Genomic DNA, 13,658 nt, shown 5'->3' with positions numbered 1-13,658 from the left:
ATTTTGGGTGACGTTCAGACTCTCTAGCATGTCACTAAAGATATTTCCTTTAGTCTTTAATAACTACATTTTTGTCATTTATAAACATGTCCAGATATTCTTGAAATCGACCTGTGGTTCTAACCAGGATGAATGATGACAATAAAGAATCTGATGTTTAAGTGATACTTGAGGATGTAATACTTCACCCCTTGAATTGGTCAGAGGTTTAAATTCTTTATAACAAAAATTTAATTGTTCTCTAAAGCAATTGTCCTTGAATTAAAAAATAGATTTTAAAAAAATAATATAATTGGAAGGAGATTAAGAAGCTGAAATGAAGACTTTTCAGATCATCTCAGCTCCTTGAGGCTACCTAAAACCCATATAAAGTGGTTTTTGGAGCTCCTGATTCCCAAAGCTTTGATCCCTAAGATTTAATCTAGCTCAGATCACATATTTTGTTTGTTTGTTTGTTTGTTTGTTACAGTTCAGACAGTGGAAACAGTGTGAAAAGACTGAAATCGGATCCTGACCCAGATGATAAGAATCAAGGTGGGTGGTAGCTTTCATGTCATTCTTTACCCATCATACACATGAACTGTGATAAAAGACTGGAATGCATTGTATCTGTGAAGGAATGAGTGTATCCCCGAGCAAACCTACCTAAACTTACTAAGCCATTTTAAACCATGCAGGATTTAAACCTAGGCTTGTATCAGCTGCCCAACAAAGTAGTATGTTAGAAACCATGGAACTGATAAATGACAGTTGTGTTCTTTCAGGAGTGCTAACAATGCCAAAGCCCTGGTGATACCAACCTCTCTTCACAAAGGGTTTTTCTCTTTTTCCCTTAAATGTCAAGTTTCTTCATTTCACCTGGCTGGCTACCAGTGAGAGGTAGAATGCCTGACTCCTGTTGGTTGGATTGGATTGGACCACGAGGCTTAATAGTTTCCGAAGAGTACACTTTCTTTGGTGGTTTCTTTCATGTGATCAAATCTGGTACTGTATTAAGTGGCACCAAGTTATAAGTGAGAGTATTACTCATGACTGAATCAGGGATAAGAAATTCAAGAGTGTTTCCAGTTCTTCTGACTTCTGTGGAATTGAGACTGAGCTGAACTCAAACGGTCGTCATTGAAACAGGGCTTACATTTATTTCTCTTGTAAAAAAAGATACTTTATGTTTTTTCTTTCAAAAATTAATGGATATTTTAAAATACATATCCACTGAAGTCCAGTAATGGTGGGCTGTTGCTGATACCTTTTTGCTCTAGAATTTACTTGTGAAAAGGATCTTCGGTGAAGAGCTTTCCTTCTCCCTATATGTCCTCTTCCGTCCAATTCTCCTTCCCAGAGGGAAATACATTTTTTACGTATATATCTGGATATATGTGTCTATCCAGATTTTTCTATGTGTGTATAGGCAATTACAAATATGCTTTTTTTAAAAAAAAAGTTTTATTATAGCTAACTTAAAACATATTTAGGTATTAAGGTAATAGTATGATGAACCCCATCATGTACATTCAATTTTTAATGGGTCCAATTTTCTTTTTTAAAGAAAGTTTTATTTTCTTATTTTTTTATTTTGGCTATGCCACATGACTTGTGGGATCTTAGTTTCTCATTTGCTGTGGCTAAGACTTTCAATACTGTGTTGAAGAGAAGTGGTGAGAGTGGGTATCCTTGTCTTGTTCCAGATTTTAGCAGAAAGGCTTTCAGCTTTTACCATTGAATATTATATTGGCTGTGGGTTTGTCATAAAAGCATTTTATTATGTTGAGATATATTCTTTCTGTACTCACTTTTGCAAGGGTTTTCATCATGAATGGATGTTGATTTTTATCAAATACTTTTTCTGCATCTATTGATGATCGTGTTGGTTTTGTCCTCTTTTGTTGGTGTGGTGTATCATGTTTTCAATACACTGAACAATTGTCATGACCCTGGAATGAATTCAACTTGAGTCGTGTTGTATGACCTTTTTTATGTGTTTTTGGATTCTGTTTGCTAGTTTGAGAATTTTTGTGTCTATATTCATCAAAGTTATTGACCTGTAACTTTCTTGGTAGTGTCTTTGTCTGGTTTTGGTATCAGGATGATGGCTTCATAGATGTCTTTGGTGTAGTGTTCTTTCCTCCTCAGTCTTTTAGAAGAGTTTGAGAAGGATAGGTGTAAGTTTTTCTTTGTAGAATTCCCCAGTGAAGTCATATGGTTCTGGACTTTTGTTTGTAGGGAGTTTTTATTATTAGATTCGGTTTCATTTCCAGTGATTGGTCTGTTCAAGTTATCTGTTTCTTCTCGGTTCAGTTTTGGTGGACTGTATGTTTCTAGAAAGTTGTCCATTTCTTTGAGGTTGTCAAATTTGTTGGCATATAATTGTTCATAGTATTCTCTTATGGTTTTTTTGTTTTTCTGTGGTATCTGTTGTGATTTCTCCTCTTTTATTTGTTTATTTGGGTCTTCTCTATTTTCATCTAGTTGAGCCTGCCCAGAGATTTGTCAATTTTGTTTACCCTTTCAAAGAACCAACTCTTGGTTTTATTGATTTTTTTTTTTTAAATTTTTGAATCTCTTTTATTTATTCCCTCTCTGATCTTTATTATCTTCTTCCTTCTGCTGACTTAAGTTTTGTTTGTTCTCGCTCACATTCTTTTAGGTGGTGGGTTAGGCTGTTTGATTTTTCTTGTCTTGAAGGCCTATATTGCTATGAACTTTCTAAGAACTGCTTTTGCTGCATCCCATGGATTTTGTGTGGTTGTGTTTTCATTCTTATTTGCCTCAAGATATTTCTTTAATTTCTTCCTTGATTTCTTTGTTGATCCATTGGTTTTTTAGTCATGTTGTGTAGCCTTCCTGTAATTTTTTTTCTTGTTTCTTTTTCTGTGGTTGGTGTTTAGTTTTATATACCCTTGTGGTCAGAAAAGATGCTTGAAGTAATTTCTGTACTCTTAAATTTGTTTAAGTTTTTTTGTGTTTAATCCTAGAGAATGTTCTATGTGGACTTGAAAAGAATGTGTATTCTGCTTTGGAGGGATGTAATGTCCTGAAGATATCAATTAAGTCTAAATGTTCTATTGTATCATTTAGAATCTCTGTTGCCTTTTCTGTCTCAAAGATCTGTCCATTGATGTTGAGCGGGGTGTTAAAGTCTCCTACTATTACTGTATTCCTATCAATTTCTCCCTTTTTATGTTGTTTGTTTTATGTATTTGGGTGCTCCTATGTTGGGTGCATACATGTTGACAAGTGTAATATCCTCTCCTTATATTGATCCATTTATCATTATATAGTGTCCTTTATCTTTGTTTATAGCCTTTGTTTTAAAGTTTATTTTGTCTGATATAAGTATTACTACCCTTGCTTTCTTGTCATTTTGCATTTGCATGAAATAATTTTTTCCATTTCTTCACTTTTAATCTGTGGGTGTCCTTTGACCTAAAGTGGGTCTCTTATAGGCAGCATGCTGTAGGCTTTTGTTTTTTTAATCCAGTCTGCCACTCTGTGTCTTTTGATAGAGCACTTATTCACTGACATTTAATTATTGATAGATATGTATTCATTGCCATTTTAAACTTTGTTTTCCTGTTGATTTTATTTCTTCTTCATCTTTTTTGTTTTTTCTTTTGTCCATTATACTTATATTCTCTTCTTTTTGGATTTTGTGAATCTGTTTGTAGGTTTTTGATTTGTGGTTGCCCTGTTTTTCAAGTATGTTAACCCCTTCCTTTATCTACTTTAGACTGGTAGTCATGTAGGCTCAAACACATTATAGAAAAAAAAAAATCCATGTTTTCTTACTTTCTTCTTCCACATTTTATGATTTTGATGTCCTCTTTTGCATCTTCATGGTCATCCTTTTGCTGCTTATTGTGGTTATCATTGCTTTCAGAGAAAGTTTTAAGTTTTTTAAAATCTGTGTAATGTCTTACTTAAGTGATTTATTTCCCATTGTGATTTTCTCCTCCCTGTAGATCCTTAGTACTTTTCTATTTAGAGCTGACCTTTCAATATTTCTTAAGATAGGTTTAGTGTTGCTGTATTCTTTTACTTTTTGCTTATCTGAGAAATTCTTCTCTCCCTCTGTTCTGAATGATAATCTTGCTTAATATCCTAGGTTGCAGATATTTCCTTTTCAGGAGTTTGAATATATCTTGCCATTCCCTTCTGGCTTGCATTGTTTGTGTAGAGAAATTAGCTGATAGCCTTATAGGTGTTCCCTTGTAATTAATTTTATTTTCCTCTTGCTGCCTTTAGAATCCTCTTTTTATCTTCAACTTATGCTATTTTTATTATAATACATCTTGATGTAGGTCTGTTTGGATTTATCTTGTTTGGGACCCTCTGTGCTTCCTGTATCTGGATATCTTCTTCTTTTTTCTTTTGGTTTGGGAAGTTTTCAGCCATAATTTCTTCAAGTACATTTTCAATCTCCTTTTATTTTTCTTCTCCTTGTGGGATCCATATTACACCTTGATTGGCATTATCCCATAGGTCTCTTAAATTGCTTTCTTTTTTTTTTAATTTTGCAGTTCTAATTGAGTGATTTCCATTATTTTTTCTTCTAAATCACATTCATTTTTCTGCATTATTCATTCTGCTTTTCATAGCCTTTAGTTCAGCTTTTATCTCTTCAAATGAATTCTCTAATTTTTCTTGGTTCCTCCTTGTAGTTTCTAATTCCTTTTTATAGTAATCTATATTTTTGTTGTTATTCTTAATTCCTTCAATATTTTCATTATCTCCTTTTTGAATTTGGTGTCTATCAGACTGAAGAGGTCTGTTTCATTGTTTGTTCTTTTAAGGAGAATTCTCTTGATCTTTAATTGGGAGTGATTCCTCTGCTTCCTCATTTTACTTACATTTCTCTTGCTCTATGAGTTTAGGAGAAGCAATTATCTACTGTAGTCTTGGAGGCCTATTTTTATATGGGAATGACCCTTTGTAGCCTGCATGGGTTAAATTTTTTTTATGTGAGAGCTGTTTTATAGTATGGATGCCTGCCACCTCTTTCCTTATTGTATGCTGGCTGTTGTCCCCTTGAGAGGAGGTATGGTTGATATTGTGGTGATTGGAGCCTGCACTGGATATTGAGCGTGGCCTCCCTTTTGCTCTCTGACTGTCACTGCCCTGTCTGGGGCAGGATCTGCTCCCTAGTTGTTGGAGTAGAAGACCCTAGCTCTATTTCTGAGTTGCATTTCTTTTTAAAAACCTATTTATTTATCTTATTTTTGGCTGTGTCGGGTCTTTATTGCTGTGAATGGGCTTTCTCTAATTGTGTGTGATGGGGCTACTCTCTAGTTGTGGTACACGGGCTGCTCATTGCAGTGGCTTCTCTTGTTGTGGGGCACCAGCTCTAAGACGCGTGAGCATCAGTCGTTGCAGCTCTCGGGCTCAGTAGATGTGGGACGTGGGCTTAGTTGCCCTGTGATATGTGGCATCTTCCCAAACCAGAGATCAAACCCTTGTCCTTGGTATTGCAGGGCGGGTCAGGGAAAGCCCCCTGAGCTGCATTTCTGATCTGTGGTATGAGGTATGTGAGATTAGAATGTTCCCACTGGGAGAGGAGTCACTGAGTATTCTCTGTTAGAGCTGATCACCTGTGTGTGTGCTCTGCTGTGTCACTTTTCACCTGTTGTGTGGGCTCACAGATACACTGTCGTTGGCACGACCCTCTGTCCCACCCCAGCTGGGGGTGTCCTGGCAGTCAGCCCTGGTTCCTCCCAGGCTTTGTTTTCACAAAGCCACCAGTGCAGATCCACTGAAGCCAGGTCCCAGGACTGCAGTATTTACACATCTGGACCCTCTGCGGGAGCTGTGGAGGCAGCTCAGACCCTAGCCTGTCCTGGTCTCAGGAGCAGCAGTTGTCCATTCAGATGTTCCGCAGACACTGAATTCACAAAGCCAGCCGTGGAGGTGTAAATCTGTGGTTTGTGCAGCTGTGGGGAGAGATTTCAGCTCTGCTTTCTAAGTCCCATGATCCCTGGAGGCTCAGCTGTGATTTCAGCCCCACCTCTGCTGGTGGGCAGCCCACTAGCGTCTACTCCCAGGGCTGCTGAGGCAGTGGCCAGAGCACTGGAGCCTGCCTGGGGGGGCCTCTCCTGGAGCGAGAGGAAGCAGGAGCCGGCAAGTGGGGAAAGAGGCTGCAGTGGCAACTCCACCCCTCTCTTTCGCCTGCATACAGGATGGTGGCACAGACCATCTCTGTAAGTCTCTCTCCTGCCTGCCACTAACTGGTTGTTGTGCTTTCCTCTGAGCATCTTTTTCGTCCCAGGTGACCTCCTTGCCAGTGAGGGGACTTCCCAGGGTGCAGGAACTTCTTTTCTTCTTCAACTCCCTCCCAGGGATGCAGGACCTGTTCCACTTCTTTTCATTTTCCTTTTGTACTAACTGGTTACCTGGAAATCTGCCTTGTCCTTTCAGGTGTTTGAGATTTTCTATTAGTGTTCAGTAGGTGTTCTGTGGGATTGTTCCATTTATAGATGCATTCTTGATACATCTGTGGAAACAGGTGAGTTCCATGTCCTGCTACTCTGCCATTTCCATTCTAGTCTGACAATTGGTTTTTTAAAAATCAGTATCCAAGAAAGGCTTAGACATTGTATTTGGTTTACATGGCTTTAAAAAGTGATTCAGATATAATTCACATACCATAAAATTCACCCTTTTACAGGAGACGGTTTAGTGGTTTTTAATAATGTGTATTTATCGCCACTGTCTAATCCCAGAACATTTTTGTCATGCCAAAAATGAAGCCCCACCCATGCCCATTAGCAGTTACTCCCCATTCTTCCCTCTCCCCAGCCACTAGCAATCATCAGTCTACTTTCTGTCTCTCTGGATTTGCCTTTTCTGGAAAATTTTATGTAAATGGAATCATGCAACCTATGACCTTTTGTGTCTGACTTCTTTTCACTTAACATGTTTTCATAGTTCATGCCGTGGCATGTATCCGTACTTTTTACAGCTGAATAATATCCCATTGTATGATACATCACATTTTTGTCCACTCATCAGTTGATGAACATTTGAGTTGTTTTCACATTTGGACTTTTAGGACTCATGCTGTTACGAACATTCATGCCCCTGTTGTGTAAACAACTATTTTCAATTCTCTTGGGTATATACCTAGTTGTGGAATTGGCTGGGTCATATAGTAGATCTATGCTTAACTTTTTCAGGAACTGCCAAACTGTTTTCCACAGTCGCTGCACCATTTTTATATGCCACCAGCAGTATATGTAAGGGTCCGGTTTCTTCACTTCCTTGTCAGTACTCATTACAGAAACTTCTCTGGTGGTCTGGTGGTTAAGACTTTGCATTTCTACACAGGGGGCATGGGTTCCATCCCTGGTCAGGGAACTAAGATCTCACATGTCATGTGGCACACAAAAAAAGAAGAAAAAAATAAAATAGAACACATGTTACTGAATTGTTGTGACACTTGTTGAAAATCAGTTGAACAGCATGTGTGGGTTTGTTTCTGGACTGTCTTTTCTCTTCCATTGATTTATATAGCTGTTCTTAATGCTGTCACCACACACTTTTGACTTCTTTGTTTGTTTGTGCTCCACGGCTTGTGGGATCTTAGTTCCCCGACTAGGGATTGAACAAGGGCCCTCAGCAGTGAGGGCGCAGAGTCCTATCCACTGGACTGTCAGGGAAGCCCCAACTACGCAGTTTTGATCACTCTAGTCTCATAGGAAGTTTTGAAACTGGAAAGTGTTTGTCCTCCACGTTTATTCTTTTTCAAGATCGTTTTGGCTGCTTGAGGTCCCTTACATTTCTGTTTGAATTTAGGGATCAACTAGTCAATTTTTATGAAAAAGACAGCTGGAATTTTTATAGGGATTGCTCAAATCTGTAGATGAGTTTGGGAATATTGCCATCTTACAGCATCTTAACAGTAAACTAGTATGTCTTTTAAGTTTCATTTAACCTGTGGGTTCTTCCTTTTTCTTTATTTTTGTTTCCTTTATATTTTACTTGCAAAGAAACTGGGTCTCTATCTTGTAGAGTTTTTCACCCTCTAGTTTTGCTAATTGCATCCCCATGGTATTCCTTTATACCCTGTGTTTTGTGTAAAATGGTAATTAGATCTAGAGCTTGATCAATTCAAGTTGATTTTTTGGTAAGATTACCTCATATGTTGTTTTGCATTTCCTATCATTATCATTATCTTAATTAACATATGCTTCTGTTTGTTGCTTAGTTACCTTGGAGTCATAGCATACTTATGCATAAAGAGCTTCTTTATTCCTATTTAAGGCTGTGTAATCCATTGTATGGATTTAGTTTTTTTATCTTATTTATATGTATTTAGTTTTTTTATTGATGAACATTTAGATCGTTTTTGTTCATTTTCTAGTGTGATGTTTCATTAAATAACCCTGTGCATGATCATTTTTCACATTTATGATATGTCATGTTAAATACTTAGAAGTAGACTTATTGAGTCAGATATACATTTGTAGTTTAGATAAATATTGCTGAATTGCTCTGCTGAGAAGTTATTCCAAATTATACCTCATCAGTGATGTAAGAGTTCCATTTTAACTGGGATCTTTTTAATATATAAGAAACTTGCTAAATTGTGGCTGCTTAAATAGGGTAATTACATACACTGTGTGTATAGCATCATAGAAATTTAAAATATTTTACAACTAGTTACCAGGGAGCCCTGTATCTGGTGCTTATACACTGATAGGAACTATCTCCATCAGTCAGTGGAAAGGAAAACGTGTGGGCTTCCTTAAACTCTAAAGGCAGACAGATTGTATTTAAGAGCCGTCTTTTCTTTGTTATTCTAAATCCCTTCTTCCTACCCTTTCATTCTTATTTTAGAAACTGGACAAGAAATATCCTCTTGCTAGGAGCTAAGGCCCAGTGAGAAGACTGTCCCCTGAAACTTTGTAGAGTCTTGACCTTGGTCAGTAGAAAGCTTTGTCCTTGAGTCCCCCAGAAGATAGCTCTGTGGTCCTTATGGAGATTCAGACATCCCCACTGGAGGCACTGGCTTAAGCTCTGAGCAGATCCAGTGAATGTACAAGTTGGTCCCATCTACTCTCATGTCACGCATCTGTCTGAATCCCAAGAATATTCTCCATTAGTAATTTTCAGTGTCAGTTTAGTATGATAATGTGGTCCTGCAAATGCAGAAGTTGGCAGGAAACTTCACCAAATGGGTGAGATCAAAGGGCACCATCTTGTTCTCTGTGGACATTTAACTGCTTTTGGAATGAAATTTGTTAGAGCTGCCATCTCTTTTCTTTCTTGAAACTTTCTAGATAATTGGGAGATTTGGTCCTTTCACTTAAACTTTGCTAATGCCATCATGGTCCTGATTCCTTTGGTTACATTTCTGAGGCTGGCTTCCATCTTTCCTTTAGGTCAGCTCTAGTCCTCCACAGGTGCTCTGGACTTGACCCTTCTTTTCTAAGATAGACCCGAAAATTCAATTCACCCTTGAAATACTTAATAAAATGACATGTCTCACTGAATAGCTTCACACAAATTACTTTTCTAAGTAACTGATTCATGCCCTTACCATATCAGGGTTTTTTTTTTTTTTTTTTTTTTTCTTCCATTTATTTTTATTAGTTGGAGGCTAATTACTTAACAATATTTTAGTGGTTTTTGCCATACATTGACATGAATCAGCCATGGATTTACATGTGTTCCCCATCCTGATCCCCCCTCCCGCTTCCCTCCCCTTCCCATCCCTCTGGGTCTTCCCAGTGCACCAGCCCTGAGCACTTCTCTCATGCATCCAACCTGGGCTGGCGATCTGTTTCACCCTTGATAGTATACTTGTTTCAATGCTATTCTCTCAGAACATCCCACCCTCGCCTTCTCCCACAGAGTCCAAAAGTCTGTTCTGTACATCTGTGTCTCTTTTTCTGTTTTGCATATAGGGTTATCGTTACCATCTTTTTAACATATCAGGGTTTTTTTTAAACAAAAGTTTCTCACAAAAAGCTGAAAGTATCATTGTATGTGTGAGCATAGTAATACAATGAATGTTCAGGTAATGAATGAGATACAGTTTGATATTATGTCCTAAATTTTCACATTCTCCTCACTCCCACTCCCACCTCCAAAATCTAGCCATTTGCAGTGAAACTCTGTAATGCATTTTCCTGCATTCTCACATGTTGTGAGTGTTGTCCTGCTCTGTGCCCAGGGGATGGGATAGAAAAAAGAGATATTAGAACTGTCAGTCTTCTGTAGCCTTCCTTGCTATAATACAGGGGTTATGGAGCTAGAGGGGCTGTCCTTCCTAATTAAGTACCCTAGGATACTCTTTGAATTTTTGCATTTGGCTTTCTTAAAAATTGTGTGAATTAGATAGTCATATGCACATAATAACAAACTGAAAAAGGACAAAAGAGTATGGGATGAAGTTATTTTATCTTTGGGATCATTGAATACCAGTACACACAGAGATGCTCTACTCTTCTTAATGGCTGGATACTAGTCCCTTACATTGGTCCTCTATTAATGCACCTTTTGGTTTCTGTTATCAGCAGTGTTGCGTGAATATCATTTAAGTGTGAAGAACATGGCCACATTGTCCTACATTCCCTCAGCAACATATATAGGTGCCTATTCCTCCTTACATATTGTTTATGCTTTAAAGTCATTTGTTTCTTTTTTGGTGAACTGTTTGTGTCTCTTCTGTCTGCTTTTCTATTTAGTTGTTGATTTGTTGGTTTTGGAAGAACTTTTTATATCATAAAGAAGTTAGCTTTTGTGATACTAATTGTAAATATTTGCCTGTTTTCTTGTAACCTTGTTACCACCTCTTCTACCACCTCTCCTCTTTCATTGTCAACTCTCATGTCTCTTTTCTGCATCTCCATGTTTTCACATTGCTTATCTTTAGCCGCTTCCTTTTTCCTTGTTGGTAATTCCTGTATGAGCAGATGAACTCTGTGTACTGACTGGTTGAGATCTCCGTCTGCTTCTCAGTGGTATTTTTTTACTTACTCCTCATTTCATCTACTTGGAACCGTGTATCCTTTTTGCATTTATATGAGGTGTTAGGGACTTGCTAAGGCAAAACCCTAGAAGGGAATACGCTTGTCAGCCTGAGACAATGAGTTGAACTTCAGCCGTACTGTGCAGTGGGCTCTGGGAACATTTTAGAACATTATCTTTTGATTCAGACTTAGTGTAATATTTTCTACTGTAAGTGGCCTTTAACTTTAGGCAGGTCTTTGGACCTCCCTCATCAGCAAAATGGGGGATCCCTACATACCAGGTTGTTTTAGTGATTAAATGAGACTGAAACAGGGAAGAAGAAGGGGTGGAGGAGAGTCCTTAACTTTTCCTCTAACCTTCAAGTCCTGTGTTTTCTAGGTTGAGGCTTTCTGTCATGGAGGTGAGGCCATGACAGTTTCCTTGGGCGAGAAGAGCCCCAGCTATTTGGTGACATCCTACATGGTCTTAAAATGTTCTCTGCTGTGGCTTTAGTTTTCTCAATTGCAAACGGGCACACAACTTTGAGATGAGTGTGACTGTAGTGTTGACTGCGTAGTGTTGTTTTGAGGCTTCCAAACGTGAAGCCCTCAACACATGGAAAGCAAGCCATCAACTTTGGAAAAGGGTGCTGAAGTAACAATCCCACCTGCTTTTTTGCAGAAGCCCCGTCCTGCGTGTCTCTGGGAAGCACCTCCCTGAGCAGTCCCTCCATCCACTGCCCATCTGCGGCTGTCTGTATTGGCATCCTTCCTGGCCTGGGCGCCTACTCTGGGAGCAGCGACTCTGAATCCAGCTCAGACAGCGAAGGCACTATCAACGCCACGGGCAAGATCGTCTCCTCCATCTTCCGAACCAACACCTTCCTCGAGGCCCCCTAGATCCTCTGTTCTCATCGCAGGGTGCTCCTCCCCAAGAGTAGACTGGACAGTTTATTCTGCCTACAGGCATTACTTCCCACAGAAAACTCCTTTGCCTGCTCCTCATGCACACCGTGACATTTTTAACTGCATCTAAAAATGTGCCAGAATCCACTTGTGGCCAGACTTGTGTTTGATTTCTCTTTCTACTCCAATACAGATGCCCAAACCTGTCCTGCAACCTCTGTCGTCACTGATACAGATTTCAGCCCAGCCAAAATTTCACCAAAAACACCCTGGGAAGATAGGTACCAAGCAGCTTGCAAAGAGTTTGGATTCTGTTGCCTTCTTGTTTTTTCTTTTTTTTTCTTTTCCCTTTTCCAACATCATTAAGAAACAGGGACAGTTTATTGAACAGATATTATTTAAACATTCTATTCTAAGTGATTATAATGCATTGTGGAGTATTTGGCAGGCGGGGGTGGGGAGAGGAGAGCCCTACTAATGGAACAGCACGCGAGGCCCTGGAATTAGCTGATTCTTCCTGTTGTGTGACTAAGTAAAGATTCTAAACTATGTCCACAGGGAGTGTCACTTAACACTTATTGTTCATTGATAAGTTTTTTCTTACCCTTGGGTACTCCTTCTCCCTCCATCTAATCCCACTTAAGAGTCTAAATCTTAGAGAAAAAAACATAGGCCTTATTTTGTTGTAGCCAGCAGTCAGAAGTACTGATAGTGTGTGGACAAGACGACTTATTTCTGGCAGCTCCTGATTCTAGTATTGCAAGTCAGCAGGACACCGCCCTCTCTGTTGGATACATTTATAGTTGTGGCTTCTAACTGTGGAAGCTGTTTCTCACCTAAAGGTGCTGCCCTCATCCTTTCCTCTGCTTTGTTCTGCTGCCCTTCCTGCGCTGCTCTTCCCAGTCAGAGCAGCCAAGCCCCAGAGGTGCTGCTCCACCCCTCTCATAAAGCAGGGCAGAGGCTCTCCCTTTGGGAGGGAAGGATGGACAAGGGGAGACAAGGTATGGAGGCACTGAGGACAGAGGTGACCATCAGCTTAACAGCAGCAGTCTGGAGGCTCCCCTGCTTCAGAGGAGTGAGCCCATGGAGTTCTTTCTCCCCCTGGGTTCGTACGTCAATTGTTTCCACTTCCTTGGGTGTGAGACAGAGAGACACACGCAGAATGTGTTGACACTGTGCTGCTGGCAGGCAGAGAAGCTACTCTGTTTTATCGTGGGCAGAGAGGCCCCTGGATCTCCTCCAGCCCACTCCTTTTCCCTCCCAAAGCACTGACACACTGGTGCCCACTGGCAGATGGTGACTTCCCTTCACTCATAACCAATGCCTTGTGAATTCTTTTTCCTTTTCAGAGCTGCTCTGTGCTAATTGTTCCTGACTATCAGTACAGGCGCATCAGCTCCATCCTAACAAACAAGACTGAGGTAAAACTGTAGGCACCTTCTGCCTTTGCTTCATTGTTCCTGCGATTGTGCTGTTATTACAGCCTGTACCCAGGGCAACCTCGGATCATCTCAGGAGGCAAACAGAGGAGCCAAAGTCACGATCTTCATGTGGTTTGACTCTTCAGAGGCCATTACTATGCCTCATGGCCTCTGTTGATGTTGGGAGAAGTTGAAAAAGGGTTGCATGGGTTAAAAACCTACATTACTTTGAAAGCTAACCCACCTGTCAGAGAACAAGATCTTGCTTTTCCTGTACTGGAGCTTGTGCTTCCAACTCCCTCCCCATCCATTGTAACAGCTAGATTGTGTCGAGGAGGCTGAGACTCTTCAGACTGAGATTTCTGCTCTTTATGTCACAAGAGTG

At 39.7% G+C, this 13,658-nt stretch overlaps 1 protein-coding gene across 5 annotated transcripts in view; it reads left to right on the top strand.

Moving 5' to 3' along the window:
* Window positions 1-12,066, top strand: part of PSME3IP1 (proteasome activator subunit 3 interacting protein 1) — a 34,152-nt gene extending 22,086 nt beyond the window's left edge. For all 5 annotated transcript variants that reach the window (XM_065925386.1, XM_065925385.1, XM_065925382.1 and 2 more), the window contains exons 6-7: window positions 470-534; window positions 11,629-12,066. In XM_065925386.1, the coding sequence (XP_065781458.1) occupies window positions 470-534; window positions 11,629-11,846 (283 nt within the window). In that variant the 3' untranslated portion in view covers window positions 11,847-12,066. The remainder of the gene's footprint in view (window positions 1-469; window positions 535-11,628) is intronic.
* The last annotated feature ends 1,592 nt before the right edge of the window (window positions 12,067-13,658 follow it).

This window comes from Muntiacus reevesi, chromosome 2 (genome assembly GCF_963930625.1).
Source record: "Muntiacus reevesi chromosome 2, mMunRee1.1, whole genome shotgun sequence".
NCBI classification, from domain to species: Eukaryota; Metazoa; Chordata; class Mammalia; order Artiodactyla; family Cervidae; genus Muntiacus; species Muntiacus reevesi.
The sequence above is the reverse complement of the archived record's forward strand: the minus strand, read 5'-3'. Positions and strand labels throughout refer to the sequence as shown.